The following is a 16,904-nucleotide window of genomic DNA, read 5'->3' as shown; positions in this document are numbered from 1 at the left end:
AAGAATTTTCTCTAAAAATAATCTGAAGTTAATTTTAATAGTTATGACCAGTTTCATCAGATTTTTGTGTGCAAGCCTGACTTTTGTCCAATCAACAGACTTAGGTAAATCCCTAGGAATTGCCTGATGAGTCACCGGTGATTGCTTGAGCCTGATCAGATAGTAAAGTAGCAGGCTGCTCTTTCAGTTGTGATTCTAGAGACCTTTCAGGATATTCTCAATTAGCAGTTTTCATCCAGTAGTGGGTCTGTCCTTCACCAACAAACTTATGAACTAGCTGATATAGGTCAGACAAACCAGGTAGATAAGTCTGAATAACTACATTAAATTCCTTAGTAATTCTGTGAGGATTTTTTGTTACTTTGGGAAAATATTTGACTATGGTTTCAAGGAAAAGGGAAGTTTGGCAAGAGAATTAGTGTGGAGGAATTTAGCATATAATGAAGGAGTAGGTGATGTAAGATCTTCCCTGGAGGCTCAGCGGTAAAGAATTTGGCTGCAATGCAGGAGACCCAGGTTCAATCTCTGGGTCAGGAAGATACCCTGGAGGAGGAAATGGCAACACCCTCTAGTATTCTTGCCTGGGAAATCCCACGGATAGAGGATCCTGTCAGGCTACAGTTCATGGGATTGCAAGAGTTGGACACAACTTAGTGCAACTAAACCACCACCACCACCAGGTGATATAGAGGGAAGAGGAAGATGGCACCAGAGGCAGGTCCTGAGACAAAGAAGGCAGGGAAGGAGCATGAGTTTTTAGAAGCATTGGAAGGGCTGATGCTGAAGCTGAAACTCCAATACTTTGGCCACCTGATGCGAAGAGATGACTCATTTGAAAAGACCATGATGCTGGGAAAGATTGAGGGCAGGAGGAGAAGGGGACGACAGAGGATGAGATGGTTGGATGGCATCATGGACTCTATGGACATGGGTTTGGGTGGACTCTGGGAGTTGGTGATAGACAGGGAGGCCTGGCATGCTGTGGTTCAAGGGGTCGCAAAGAGTTGGACACGACTGAGCGACTGAACTGAACTGAATCTTTCTTTGTTGTTTTCTTTTTTTTGCCTCAACTCATCTTAAACATCTTATTTTGCAGAGAAGCAATTTTAGGCTCCTGATAACATTTGGAAACCTCAGAATACCAATTAAAATAAGTATTGCATTAAGTTTCTGGAAATGTTGGATCATTGTCCAATTTGGCTTTAAGAAAAATGAGTTTGGGGATTTTAAAAATCCCCCATAATGGCCACTGATATTCTAAATCACCTTTAGTTAGGTTGGTCCATTTGGTTAGAAATATGCCTGAGGAAGGACTATAGTTTTTAAACATAAAATTGGCCAGAGTCCCTGTAAATGGGCATGCTCAAAACTCTAGATAGTAGGGATCCCATTTCTCAAAGATTTCTACCTAGAGTAAAAGGATAATTTTCAAATAGCATAAACATCTCAAGCAACGCAAACAGCTCAAACAGCCTGCAGGTCTAATACCAGCCAGTTCAGAAGGAACTCTCTAGTTCTGAAGGTCTGCTCAGTACAGCTCTAATGTAACAGCCCAATTCAAAGGGAATCAGGCCAAAGGCTTAATAGCACAGTGCCAATAAAATAGCCCCTCTTCCAAAAGGAATTGAGTCAAAGGCTGAACCCACACAGTTATAATGAAGCAGCCCCTGATCCCAGTGGAATGAACCAAAGGCTAGCCAATTCCAGGAGGAACAGCCCCCACCCCCCTACCCCCCCCCCCCCCACCCCCCGCCCCTTTCCAGAAGGAATCCTGCCGAAGATGAGCACAGTTCCAATTCAAAAAGGCCAATTGCAAAAATCAGGCAGATGCCAAATAAGTACTCGCACACATACAGAACAAAGTCTTAGCCAGAAAAGAAGTGAAGTGAAGTGAAGTCGTTCAGTCGTGTCCAACTCTTTGTGACCCCATGGACTGTAGCCTACCAGGCTCCTTTGTCCATGGTATTTTCCAGGCAATAGTACTGGAGTGGATTGTCATTTCCTTCTCCAGGTAGTCAGAAAAGACATAGTCTTAAAACAGATCCCCAGTAAAGCCTGGAGGGCTTCAAAATGCAAATAGGGCAGAAGCTTAGGTCCAGAGGAAAGACTACCTCTTAAATCCCAGGGCTGACAAGAAAAGCAGTGGGCAGCAATGGGTTCAATGTGAGCATCACACTTGTCTACCATCACTAGCCTGGAAATCATCAGGGGTCTTCTCTGGATCTCCATGCAGGCCACCAAAATGTTGACTTAAATAGATTGCCAGCAATTTCCCCAGTAGAAATGGGTTTGCTTGGGATCAACGAAGAATTGCAGTTTGGGGTCTACAACTGTGGCGAGCCACGTGCCAGTCCCCCCACAGCAAGGAAAGAAGGACTTTTTTAAAAAAGGGAAAAGGAAGGTGGGAGCATATAGTAAACAAAGAGTCTGTTGGAGGACTTTGAAGAGTTTGAAGTATAGTGGCTTTTCAGGGACCGAGTTGTGAGAGTCTCTCATTGGCTGAGCTCTTGCCAGGCAAGGAAAGCTTTTCTTCCTGTTGGGCTCTGCTACTGTCACAGTGCATGAGAGCTCCCCTTTCTGACTTCCCAACTCTATTTTAATTGAGGTTTCTCTTTATCAGTTTTGCACTATCCATCTCCTTTTTTTAAATTGCCTTTTCTACTCTGTCAGTTTAGATCTTTGTAACCTCTCCCCACCCTCATTCTCTCTATTAATCAACATATATTCCTCTTCATTATTAAATTCACTATGAAATTGAGCTTTGAATATTGGAGAAATATGAATCTCAACTTTTCAAGCATCTTCAAATGTTCTATATTGTTTTCTAACTTCTTATATTATCTCAGTTTAGCATCTTGGGCATTCTAAAATATAATCTCAAATTATATCAGCTACAGTGATTCTTAACCATGGTGCATCATCAATAAATATGTGCATATACCTATACATGCAAAAAGTTGCATATAATTTTATGCACAAGTCTTAGAAAAATACCCCTGTTCTGTGTCCTCATATCCTGCCAGTCTGCCACACATACATTAAATTCCAACCATATAAGACCACGAGCAACTTGAGGACTGACAGTTTTTATGCAAAAACACACCCTCATACACCCCATGATACTATCTCAAATATCTCCACCAAGTAAGTCAGCCCCTAGAATGTCTCTCCTGAGGTCTTTCACAATGTTTTCATTCTCTCTTTACCTGCTACCTGTTACCTGTTACCTGGATAGCTTGGGAAACATTTGGGGAAGATAAATATCATTTTCCAGATTTTAGTCTCTGCTATTCTTCCTAAAGTAAATTGGTTTATTCTGGTGGAAAATAATTTTTTCCTAAAGAACTTGGGTTTTACTCATCTTGATGAAAACAGGTTTCAATTTTATTTAAATTTTATATCTGTTTGACTCATGTCAACTCAAAATGGTGTTCTTTGATGTCTTTGGATTTCTATTTTCCAGGTTTCTTGAGCACAGGGGATCAGGCTGCAAAAGGAAACTATGGACTCCTTGATCTCATACAGGCTTTAAGATGGACTAGTGAGAATATTGGATTCTTTGGTGGTGACCCCTTAAGAATCACTGTTTTTGGCTCTGGCGCTGGGGGTTCATGTGTCAATCTGCTGACTTTATCCCATTATTCTGAAGGTAACCGTTGGAGCAATTCAACCAAAGGTATTACGCAGGTTGCGAATTCTGACAATTTTGGTGTCTGCATGCCACCACTATCAGTAGTATGTGATGCTCTGTATATATTTCTGTTTAAACTAAATGTTAGAATGAACTCAATAACTGTTTCAAACTTTGTTTCTTCAGCTTCTCTATGCATGTTTAAATTTTTGTCAAACTCTTTTCTTTGTTTCCTGTGGAGCTTGGTTTGGATGCCCTTACAAGCACACTTCAGAATAATTAACATTACAGTAACTTTTCTCTCCTCCAAAGGGTGATTTGGGGGAAGATCAAAGATGTTCACATTTCTGTTATGTTGATTCAGTAATCAAAACCAAAGACATGGGTTTTTAAAAAAATATTGTTTAATGCAAGGCTTGTATATAATCTATTTTCTAGATGGCAAACTTTTAAACCCTTTACTAGTACGAAGATAATAAGGAAGTGGTTGTTAGCTAGTTCGTCTGGAAACGTCATTTTCACTTGTCTGGGTAGAGGACAGACGTTTGATTATTTTGCATGCATGATCCAAAATTGTCAAAGCATTAAGGTCACTAGTAGAGCTTTTGATTAAAAAGAAAAATATGTTTGATTTTGTGCTTTTTCTATTTTCAACTCAAAAATGTTATTTTTTCCCCCTGAAGCCTGGCAAAGCAGCCTGGAACACTGAGGCTGGTTAAATCCATGAGATATTGTTTTTGTCTCCATTTTCTGGCCTTGACATCTTTTTTTCCAAAATGCCTGTGCAAGGCTTATCATGCTGGTCTTTATGAACTCCCATTTTACCATGAGTTTACTCACCCATTCTTATAGCATTATTAACTTGAAATATCCACAAGAACAGAGGTGTTTTGTTAGAGAAGTCTGTAAAGTGAATACTTTCTCTCCATTATACATACAGAATAGATAGGAAAAGAGAGAATACATATCAACCATCTTATATTTTCTGCTTTTCCATTGTCAGTTTATAGATATTAAGAAAGTATACACTGTCAGTTTTAAATCATGAGGCTTATGAGTTTGTAAGACTAAGTTTTAGTATATGAGCATCAGACACAGAATATTTGTTTTTGGCATCAAAGACACATTAATGTCAAATTTCAGAATAACAGTCATTAAATGAGTTTATATATTTGGAGGATCATATATTATTACTGACTTAATTTGTAGACATAGTTTATGTAATATCTCACTTTATCAGTAGAGTTCTGATTCAAGATAACAAAATGACACCTGTATGAGAACTCTCCCAAAGTATAGAGATTTTGGTCTTCAGTGAAATGACTTATTTTGAAATAATAAAGTTTGTTGTTTTTTTCTGTACTTGAACAGATTAGAATGTTCTAGCTTGAAGACTAAACTAATGCCAGTACTTATCTAGGATAATGTTAGCCAATCTCTTCAGATTCTTAGGGTCATTTGGTCTCAAAGCCCATTTGCACTGATTTTTTTCTAAATTTTTTTTCTAAATGTAAAGTGAACATGGGTATCAAAGCCATTTTCAGCCAATATAAAACTAGCATTTTATAAAGAGATGAATCAATTAGTCCATCAGCTAGTGTTGCTATTCATCAATCAATGAGGTAAACAGTGGCAAATGGCTGTGCAAAGAGGTGAAAACATAACATTCCATCACACACACTCTTCAAGGAAATCTATCCATACCTGGCTAGATAAATGTACTTATGTGTGATCTAGTTCTAAGCTTATTTCTAGTAACAAAGCTGCCTAAATTGACCAGGAGATGCTCAGAAGGGGTCTTGGAATCATCAGGCTAATTTTATCTCTGTTACAGACTTTAAAGTTTGGGAACTTCCCAGAGCTGCAACAATTCTCAGGCCTGTAACAATCATGCATACGAGCACTCTCACTAATGATAGAATATGTGGATTTTCCCAGTACCATTTAGATGGCATATTTCAGACTATATTAAATATGATATGTATTTTTTGGGTGTATTTAGTTAATGTCATTAAGTCCCTAAAATGGGAAAGAATCTTATAGAAGTCTTATTTTAGCTATAAAGTTTTTAAGCAGTAAAATATTTCTTTGAGCCAATGTTGACAAACACAGTTTTAAAACGTTATTCGTTACTATAGGTATTCTCTTTGCTGTAGCAAACTGAAAATATTTTCATAAAGATGTCAGAAATCAAAACAAATATTTATTAGTATTGTTTGACTTTTTGCATATTTTATAATTATCTGGAAACATTATTACAGGCATTTTGAATACATATATGTGTTTGGAGAAAAAAAATGAAAGCTTTGCTTCTAATTTAGTCATTAATTTAGCACCTTTGTGAAAAAGAATTCTTATATATTAACACATATGAATGATTGAGCATGTGTTTGAATAACTGAAATACAAAGCTGTATTTGGAAATTGACAATAAAGGTAATTTTTAAAATAGAATAGATAAATTATATTTTTAAAATGAGAATTTTATTAGAAAATACCTTAATAAGTAAAGTTCATTTATAAATTTGAATGGTATGCAGCTCTTATCAAGCTGCATATGGTACCATGATTTATAATTTTTAAATGTAATTAAGTGAAAAGCAATGGACCATGTACTTTTCATCTTTTTGATAAAATATAGCAGTGCACATTCAACAGTGGAAAAAGTTAAATCACCCCCTGCCCGCACTAAATCCTTCTGCTGATGGTTTTCTCTTTAACCTAGCGAATACACTGCAAATGTTTTATCTTCCTCAGGAAGATGAGTATTCAACATACTGTGTCTGATATAAAGAGCTGGAAAGAGTGTGTCTGAAGTGATATTCTGTTTTGTGTGCCTTTAAGGCCATCCCCAGGGTATGAGCAGATTCCCAGCCCCAGTAATTATGTAAACATATCAACAATTGTTTTCAAATAAATTCTGATTAAAACAAACACAGAGCCATTTTGAAGAAAGATACATGCAGCCAAATTGGAGGAAGTATCCTCAAAAGACAAGACAAAGTCTGATGTAAAGCTAAAGGGGAGAGAGCCCCATCTGGTTGGCTGTGACAGTAACATAGGTGTTTACATGCTGAGCAAATGAATACTTGAGACTTCTTTTACCACTACTATTTACACATTCTCCGTTTCTCCTTGTTTACTGCCTTTTTGAGACAGTGCACAATTTAGATCTCTGTCTTCTCAAAGTAGTTGCTACTGAAAGCAGAAGACTCTAATCCATCTTTCCAATTCATTGTACCCTGGGGATGAATTTGTGTACCTTCTCTTAAGCAAAAATGTCTCTATCTTCCTGTTTCTTGAGTCATATCTGGGTTTTTATATACACATCTCAAATATCAGATTTGATTGTTTTACCACAACATTATTCAAAGGTCATCTGAAACGTTTTGTTATTTTTTTTTCCCCCATAGGACTCTTTCAACGAGCAATAGCTCAAAGTGGAACAGCCCTTTCCAGCTGGGCTGTTAGTTTCCAACCTGCAAAATATGCTAGAATGTTGGCCACAAAAGTTGGTTGCAATGTTTCAGATACAGTAGAGTTAGTGGAATGCCTGCAGAAGAAGCCTTACAAAGAACTTGTTGACCAAGATATTCAACCAGCACGATACCACATAGCCTTTGGACCTGTGATTGATGGTGATGTGATACCGGATGACCCTCAGATACTGATGGAGCAAGGAGAGTTTCTCAACTATGATATAATGTTAGGAGTAAACCAAGGGGAAGGATTAAAATTTGTTGAAAATATAGTAGATAGTGATGATGGTATATCTGCTAGTGATTTTGACTTTGCTGTTTCCAATTTTGTTGATAACTTATATGGATATCCTGAAGGCAAAGATGTTTTGAGAGAAACCATTAAATTCATGTATACTGACTGGGCTGACCGTCATAACCCTGAAACCAGAAGGAAGACATTATTAGCTTTGTTTACGGACCATCAGTGGGTGGCACCAGCTGTAGCTACAGCAGATCTTCACTCAAATTTTGGTTCACCCACCTATTTCTATGCCTTTTACCATCATTGCCAAACAGATCAGGTTCCAGCTTGGGCTGATGCCGCTCATGGAGATGAGGTTCCCTATGTACTAGGAATACCCATGATTGGACCTACAGAGTTATTTCCTTGCAATTTCTCCAAAAATGATGTGATGCTGAGTGCAGTTGTAATGACATACTGGACAAATTTTGCTAAAACTGGGTAGGTACCTAAGAATGAAATTTGCAATACTTTAGTAAAAATATCCTCTTAAGCACTTAAAATATACATGTTTTGTGTCCAAATGATTTAATTTAATAGGTTAATGCCAATGATATTTAAGTTCCTTTATTCAAAATTTATATTTGTGGTGTTTCAGAAATCACTGCTTTATCCTTACTTTGTAAAGCTTATTAATAAAGTCTATCTTTATTGCATTACTCAATAATTTAATTTATTTTGTTTCTTTTTTAATTACACAGGATTTATTATTATTATTCAATAATGACAAGTTTTATTTTATAGAGATTTTCAGTTTAGTTTAGTTTCAGTACTGTATGCCTTTTGATCCTCCCAAGTACCTTGTGAGGAGAGCAGGTCAAATACCATAATCCCATTTTACAGAAAAGGGGCCTTAGTCTATGAAAGCTTCACATAGATATATTCAAATGTCCAGTATATAGCAGCATTAGGACTCCAATCCTCACCTACCAATTCCAAATCCCAACTTTTTCCCACTGCTGTCTCTGCTTAGCTTGCCTATGAGAAAACTCACTTGTACTTGAATTTTTTTATCTTTGGATGTGTAGCAGTCCATGGGTAGAGAGAACAAGAAAGTGAGATTTACTCAAATTATGTTATCAAACATTTAACAACCTGCCTGAAATGGAATTGCTATTTCTAAATTAACCCAAGTTATATTAAAACAGTCTAAAGCCTTGCTGAGTTACCTCTTCAATTAAATGTTAAACTAGTGCCATTGTGATTTTTAAAAGAATAAAGCCAATTTCTTTCTCATAATTTCTCTTTTCTAGTGACCCAAATCAACCAGTCCCTCAAGACACAAAATTCATCCATACCAAACCCAACCGCTTTGAAGAAGTAGCATGGACCAGATATTCCCAGAAAGACCAACTTTATCTCCATATTGGATTAAAACCAAGAGTTAAAGAACATTACAGAGCCAATAAGGTAAACCTCTGGTTGGAGCTGGTACCTCATCTGCATAATCTCAATGACATTTCTCAGTATACCTCGACAACAACTAAAGTGCCATCAACTGACATCACTTTCAGACCTACAAGAAAAAATTCCGTACCTGTCACATCAGCCTTTCCCACTGCCAAGCAGGATGATCCCAAACAACAGCCAAGTCCATTTTCAGTGGATCAAAGGGACTACTCAACAGAGCTGAGCGTCACTATTGCCGTTGGAGCATCACTACTATTTCTGAACATCTTGGCCTTTGCAGCCCTGTACTACAAAAAGGATAAGAGGAGACATGATGTTCACAGGAGATGCAGCCCCCAGCGCACGACTACCAATGATCTGACCCACGCACAAGAAGAGGAGATCATGTCTCTCCAAATGAAGCACACTGATTTGGATCATGAATGTGAGTCCATCCATCCACATGAGGTGGTTCTTCGGACCGCCTGCCCCCCAGATTACACACTAGCTATGAGGAGGTCACCTGATGATGTTCCCTTAATGACACCCAACACCATCACAATGATTCCCAACACTATACCAGGAATTCAACCCTTACACACATTCAATACATTTACTGGAGGACAGAACAATACTCTGCCCCATCCCCACCCCCACCCCCATTCACATTCAACAACCAGGGTATAGCCAGATAAGAGAAACAAACTATTTTTTTGATGGATTGCAGTAAAAGATTACTGAAGATTCCTTGGCTTTCAACCTACAAGACTCTTACTATTTAAATAAGGAGGAATATTATGTGAATATACATATCAAGAACTTCGGGGGTTTTGGAAAAAAAAAGAATTGTACATATATACACAAATCAACTTTAAAAGCGAATTTCAATTGCTTGAAGCAATTGTTCTGAATGATACTTTTTCATTCACATTCAAGAATTAATTTTTTGAAGATTTATGTTACATAATGGAATTAGGCATGTGGAACACCAAACAGGAAAGAACTATGTCTGAAATATAAAATATAAAAATTTTAAAAATAACCATGAATATGCACAAGGGACACACCAATGGAATGTCAGATAATTTTCACCAGTTTTTATTTGGAGCTGTTTTATTGTGTAGACCATATTTACATATTTGGATAAGTACACAAAGCACCAATGCTGTTAATGCCCTTAGCGGAGGCTCATGCTGAAATTTGCCAGTAAAACAAAGAAGTTTAAAGACTGGCAGGTACAACATTATCACATAAGTGCTGTCAGTATAAAGTTGTGGGGATAAAGGAAACTGGATATTTTTAGCACGATGTGCATGATAATTTATATGCTTGGTGGCTGTGCTGCTGATTAAGCCGTAATTAAAATTCTCCTCATCCCATTGAAGTTTTTAATAGAAGCTTCCTCCATCAATTGGCAGAACCTAAAGAAGAATTCAGGGGGCAAAAGTAATTACAATAAAATAATTCACAGTAGTTTTGATAATAGAAGGAATTAGTTACTAAATGTATCTGAAGAAACTATAGGTATAGTGGTGAATACTCGCTGATATGAATCCCAGAAAAAAAAAAATTTCCTGTGTTTTTAATGTTCTTTTCATTCCCATCTAAATATTTTCTAGAAATATAACCCTAATCGGACATGTGTTAACAGGATCTATAATTTGCTGTGGTTTTTGTTATTCTGTATTTTGTTCCTTAGGGTAAGGTGAAGTGTGTCCAAAGAGTAACTTGCAAGTCTTTATGATCTGAGAATGCCCCAAATTACCACTCTGATTACAGTTCTCAGTTCATTGATTTACTCATGTTGCATGACAAAATGTTTACTACTAATAATTCAATATGAAGTTATGTCCCTCCTCACGTCACTTATCTTTCTCACTGAGGTTCATTCACTGGAATTTACTCACACAGTCTCAATAGAGTGCAACGTAGATAAAGAACCTAGAAGGAGCGTCAACACCTGGAGGATTGTAGTCTTACACGTATGTGTGATTTTAAATGAATATTCTAAGACCACAGAAAACTCTTCATCCCCTTGTTGTTTACCAGTAACAGTATATCACAGACCTTTCCAAATGTTTGTATATGTAATCAGATGTACATTTATATTAAAAAAAATCGAGATGGACTTAAAGAGCACATCCTGATAAATACTTTCTCTCTTACCTGTACTATATTTCTATTAGACTAAAGTTATGTGATTTTTTTTTACATTTTTTCAGATGACTAGCAATTTTGATAGTTTGTAAGATAATGCAAAGAACTTTCTCTGACAAACTAACTGCAGTAACAGAAACCTTTCTTTTCAGTTACTCTTTTTCAAGAATGAAAGCTTATTATACAAAAAAAAAATTGTATACTACTTGATGGAAACAACTTTGTACATCTTGGCCATGTCACTGGTCATTGCGTGAAATAAAGATAATAATGACTATTAGTCCAATGCTAAGAGACATGATCTTTGCTCATTAAAGAGCTAAAATGTTTATTGCTGTTTTGTCTTTTTTTAAAAACAAAAAAAGAAGAAAAAAAATGAAACATGACCATCTCAGAGAGTCATTTCTCTAGACCAGTCGGGTTTTTGAAGACATGCAGTTAACTTCTACAGAAGACACACTGTGTACTTAAAGTCAAGTCTCATCTAAAATGAAACTGATGAAACTATTATGAATTTATAAGCCCAGGAACTCATGGAAAGTATTAGCATTGTATTTTTTAATACCTCTTCTTGTGAAAGTGGCATGGAAATAAAATGTGCCAATTGTTTTCAGTTAGAAACACACGTTCCAATTCTGATCATCAAGAAACAGGTCTATTGGAAATAAATGTGCAACATTTATGAAATACAATATCTAGGTTCCCAATATCAAGGTGATTCAATTCCCATAAAGTAATGGATAGAAAGTTATCATTCTAAGAAAATTTTAAAGTGCTGAGCAAGACTTTAAGCTAACAATAAAGATAAAAATCTTCTATTTTGAGGAATTTATTTACTTATAATTCCCCCTCCCAATTATTAACTATCAGTAAAATGTAGATGTTGCTCCATAGCTTCAAATAAAAATCTGTTGGGAGAAAAAAAAGTCTTCAAAATCCAGAGCGGTCTATGTTCAGTTTTTGCCTGATGTGATTATGCTTTTAGGCTGTGAACTGCCAATGTAAACATAAAGAATTGTTTTGCATCTTAAATATTGTTTAATCAGAAAACTGTCTTTTACTATATTGATTAAACAAAAGATAAAGACAAAAATAGAAATGACAACAAAATAAGATATAAACGAAATCTTTCATATGCATTACTTCAGTTAGCAAAACCATTCTATTTTAATGATGGCCTTATTTATATCTATCTACTTATCTGTTGCTCTAAACTTATCTGTTACTCAATCTACCTAGCATGTCTGTTATGACAGCTAGGTAGATGGAGTAACAGATAAGTTAGAGAAATGACCTAGAAAACAAAGCATAGCCCTATTTTGTTTTTATTAATATAGCAAAAACTTTGTGGAAGATAAAGCAGCTCTAAGTTTTATTACTGTTTGAGGTCATGATGATGTCATTGTGAGCGTTAGTTGCTAGTTTATATTACAGCAGCTAGTTTTCTGAATGTAAAATCATGTCCCACAATAAATAGAATATGAAGAGCTGTTTTTAAAGCTGAAACGAATTTTAAATGCAATAAGTATTTTGAATAATGTTATTAGATTTTACCCAAATGTTTTAAATATATTTATTTATGATGATTTTCTTTAGAAAACAAATCGCAAAATTAAAAGAGTATTTTTGTCATCACATATTAATTCAGATTTCCCTGCCTTTGCTGAAACTGCAAATAGCCAAGGCTGCTTACAATTTATACAAACATTAAGCCAAAATTAACTTTATTTCATTGTCTTCAGCTCAGTTCAGTTCAGTCGCTCAGTCATGTCCAACTCTTTGCGACCCCATGGACTACTGCACTCCAGTCTCCCCTGGCCATCACCAACTCCCGGAACTTGCTCAAACTCATGTCCATCAAGTGGGTGATGCCATCCAACCATCTCATCCTCTGTCATCCCCTTCTCCTCCCACTTTCAATCTTTCTCAGCATCAGGGTCTTTTTCAGTGAGTCAGTTCTTCACATCAGGTAGCCAAAGTGTTGGAGTTTCATCTTCAGCATCAGTCCTTCCAATGAATATTCAGGACTGATTTCCTTTAGGATGGACCCGTTGGATCTCCATGCTTTCAAAGGGACTCTCAAGAGTTTTATCCAACACCACAGTTCAAAAACATCTGTTCTTTGGCACTCAGCTTTATTTATAGTCCAACTCTTACATCCATACATGACTACTGGAAAAATCATAGCTTTGACTATATGGACCTTTGTTAGCAAAGTGATGTCTCAGCTTTTGAATATGCTGTCTAGGTTGGTCATAGCTTTTCTTCCAAGGAGCAAGTGTCTTTTATTTCATGGCTGCAGTCACCATCTGCAGTGATTTTGGAGCCCAAATAATAAAGTCTCACTGTTTGCACTGTTTCCTCATCTATTTGCCAAGAATTGATGGGACTGGATGCCATGATCTTAGTTTTCTGAATGTTGAGTTTCAAGCCAACTTTTTCACTCTCCTCTTTCACTTTCATCAAGAGACTCTAGTTCTTTGCTTTCTGCCATAAGGGTGGTGTCATCTGCATATCTGAGTTTATGGATATTTCTCCCAGCAATCTTGATTCCAGCTTGTGCTTTATCCAGCCTGGCATATTGCATGATGTACTCTGCATATAGGTTAAATAAGCAGGGTGACAATATACAGCCTTGATGTACTCCTTTCCCTATTTGGAACCAGTCTGTTGTTCTATGTTCATGTCTAACTGTTGTTTCTTGACCTGCATACAGATTTCTCGGGAGGCAGGTAAGGTGGTCTGGCATTCCCATCTCTTTAAGAATTTTCCACAGTTTGTTGTGATCCACACAGTCAAACGCTTTGGCATAGTCAATAAAGCAGAAGTATATGTTTTTCTGGAACTCTCTTGCTTTTTCGGTGATCCAATGGATGTTGGCAATTTGATCTCTGATTTCTCTGCCTTTTCTAAACCCAGCTTGAACATCTGGAAGTTCATAGTTCACATACTGTTGAAGCCTGGCTTAAAGAATTTTGAGCATTACTTTGCTAGTGTGTGAGATGAGTGCAATTGTGCAGTAGTTTGAGCATTCTTTGTCATTGCCCTTCTTTTGAATTGGAATGAAAACTGACTTTTTCCAGACCTGCGACCACTGCTGAATTTTCCAAATTTGCTGGCATATTGAGTGCAGCACTTTTGTAGCATCATCTTATAGGATTTGAAATAGCTCAACTGGAATTCCATCACCTCCACTAGCTTTGTTTGTAAAATTGACTTTGCATTCCAGGATGTCTGGCTCTAGGTGAGTGATCACACCATTGTGGTTATCTGGGTCATGAAGATCTTTTTTGTACAGTTCTTCTGTGTATTCTTGTTACCTCTTCTTAATATCTTCTGCTTCTGTTAGGTCTCTACCATTTCTGTCCTATATTGTGCCCATCTTTGCATGAAATGTTTCCCTTGGTATCTCTAATTTTCTTGAAGAGAACTCTGGTCCTTTCTATTCTATTATTTTCCTCTATTTCTTTGCATTGATCACTGAGGAAGGCTTTCTTATCTCTCCTTGCTATTCTTTGGAACTCTGCATTCAAATGAGTATATCTTTCCTTTTCTCCTTTTCCTTTCACTTCTCTTCTTTTCATAGCTATTTGTAATGCCTCCTCAGACAGCCATTTTGCCTTTCTGCATTTCTTTTTCTTGGGGATGGTCTTGATCACTGCCTCTTGTACAGTGTCATGAACCTCCATCCATAGTTCTTCAGGAACTCTGTCTCTCAGATCTAATTCCTTGAATTATTTGTCTCTTCCACTGTATAATCATAAGGGATATGATTTAGGTCATACATGGTGGTCTAGTGGTTTACCCTACTTTCTTCAACTTCTAAATTTGGCAATAAAAAGTTCATGATCTGATTTCATTGTCTTGCTATTACACAAATTATTGTCAAAAGTTTATCAATGGTTTAATGTTGTTTTAGAGAATGGGATTAGCAATATAAAAGTGACAGTTCTTGTAGTTTAAAATTTTTTTTGAATATGTTGACTGTGAACAAAATCTACTTGACTACTACAGATTTCTCATGAGTTCCATTATTAACTGTAAGAAATTGGAAAATAATTTGCTATAGCATGAAAAATACCCAGCTTGAATCTGGAGAGATCATGCTAATAGCTCAAAGCAGAAAATTTGAGTAACATATAGATTATTTTATTCTTCATTTCAAATTTGAAAGTTGACCAAATAATGCTTTATTTCTAATTGTTTTGATCTGTACCACATGAAAGCAATAGCAAAAATTTTCAAAACAATCAACCATACATAATACTAAAGAATATAGCAAGGATGACATTAATCTTCTTACAGAAAAGAAATGCCAAAACTCAGTTGTTTTATCTATAACATATTCTCATTTATTTCACCTCTTGACATATTTATAATGACACATGTTAATGTAATGAAAAGATCCAAAGAATGTGGTTTTGTGTTCCAGTTTTAAAGACACTGCTACGTAGAACTTACTGGGATTCTTTTCTTTGGCGAGTTTCACAGAAATACTTTCACAGGGTAAAATGATGAATGGAGTTCTTAGGAAGCTGTCAAATATCCTGGCAATCCTTTGAAGTTTGTTTTCTTCTGTGTTATTGGTTCAAGGTACTGGCCTTCCCCTTCATTTCTAGTAATTAGTTGTTATAGACTATCACTTTTTAATGTGAGTGAAAATTAGATAATTTGGTTATACTTGTGAAAACATGCTCCCAAATAAATTCAATTAATGGGTACTTCCCTGCTGAGATTTTGTTATCATTCATTTAATTATCTTGTCAAGCTTTATTGTTACGACAGTTGTTTTGGTTTTTTAGTCAATAAACTAAGGGAATTTCTCCAACAGCCTTATACCTCTCCTGCACTTGATATAGCATCATGCACTACAAATTTCCATCAGAAGTCGCTAAAGAAATTTCCTACTGAGGTGAAGTATTTAGTAACCAGCTTGATTATTTTTCATAAGCATTCTGATTTGATTTTATTCTGACACTTTGCTGTATTTGTATGCAAGCCAGAAACCAGCTCAATTTGAAAAAGGTTGTAGCATCTACAAACTAGAATAACCATGTGCAGGGCATAAGTGCCTTTCTTCTAGGATTTTATTTATGAACATTATTGTCTTTTTTTAATTTGCAGCTCCTAATAATTCAATTTAAAAGGTATAATTGGATGACCATGTTATAAGTTTTCAATAAGAAAATTGTATTTAGAAAAGTCTTTTCTTACATTTAGTTTGATTTTTGTATGTTACCAAATGGGTCCAAATGACTTCTGGACAGAGCAAGGTGAGTTTCTGGATAACAATAATTATTTAGCATTTTATTTAATGGTACATGCAGAAATTTAAATCGATAGCAAACTTTTTTTTTCCAAATAAGTAATTTTAATGTAAAAGAAGTCTGAGTTGTTAGCAACAATAATAAATCAAACAGTTATGTAATTTTTTCTAGTCAATCATTATATATACCATATGGTATATATAGCTTAGGAACCATATGGTTTATAGAATATTTATGATGGCCCTTTCAGACTCATATATTTACAAATGACAAATGACATTGTATTAATGTATCTATCTATATATGTATCTATGTGACAGAATTTAGTTCTCTGAAAAGTCAAGCCAAAGTGCTAGCAGTTTTGTGTTGAAATGAATGATAATAATTAGAGCTTTAAAGAAACCTGTACAAATACAGTTACAAAAACTCAGCAGATGAAATTAAAGCAGAAAAACTATTTTTGAATGCCATATCCAGAATTGATATTTGTATTAGATGGTGTGTTTAGAAGGATTTTAGTGTTTTTGATTCATCCCTCTCTGCACTTATCATTTAGCATATTAATGGGACATATGTCATATTTTATGTAATAAAAGGCCATTGGGTTGTCATGTTTCAGTTTGTGTTTTGACACCCATGGCTTTCATTAAAACAAATTCATCATCACAAATAAATATTACCATGTTTTCCAAGTTGTG

General features: G+C 35.9%; 1 protein-coding gene across 9 annotated transcripts in view; it reads left to right on the top strand.

Moving 5' to 3' along the window:
- NLGN1 (neuroligin 1) overlaps nucleotides 1-11,268 on the top strand; it is a 971,175-nt gene extending 959,907 nt beyond the window's left edge. For 7 of the 9 annotated variants that reach the window (XM_025283774.2, XM_044944636.1, XM_025283571.2 and 4 more), the window contains 3 exons: nucleotides 3,464-3,676; nucleotides 7,045-7,834; nucleotides 8,647-11,268. In XM_025283774.2, the coding sequence (XP_025139559.1) occupies nucleotides 3,464-3,676; nucleotides 7,045-7,834; nucleotides 8,647-9,469 (1,826 nt within the window). In that variant the 3' untranslated portion in view covers nucleotides 9,470-11,268. The remainder of the gene's footprint in view (nucleotides 1-3,463; nucleotides 3,677-7,044; nucleotides 7,835-8,646) is intronic. The other 2 variants (XM_044944646.1, XM_044944643.1) reach the window with 1 other exon arrangement.
- The last annotated feature ends 5,636 nt before the right edge of the window (nucleotides 11,269-16,904 follow it).

Source organism: Bubalus bubalis, chromosome 1 (genome assembly GCF_019923935.1).
Source record: "Bubalus bubalis isolate 160015118507 breed Murrah chromosome 1, NDDB_SH_1, whole genome shotgun sequence".
Classification (NCBI taxonomy): Eukaryota; Metazoa; Chordata; class Mammalia; order Artiodactyla; family Bovidae; genus Bubalus; species Bubalus bubalis.
The sequence above is the reverse complement of the archived record's forward strand: the minus strand, read 5'-3'. Positions and strand labels throughout refer to the sequence as shown.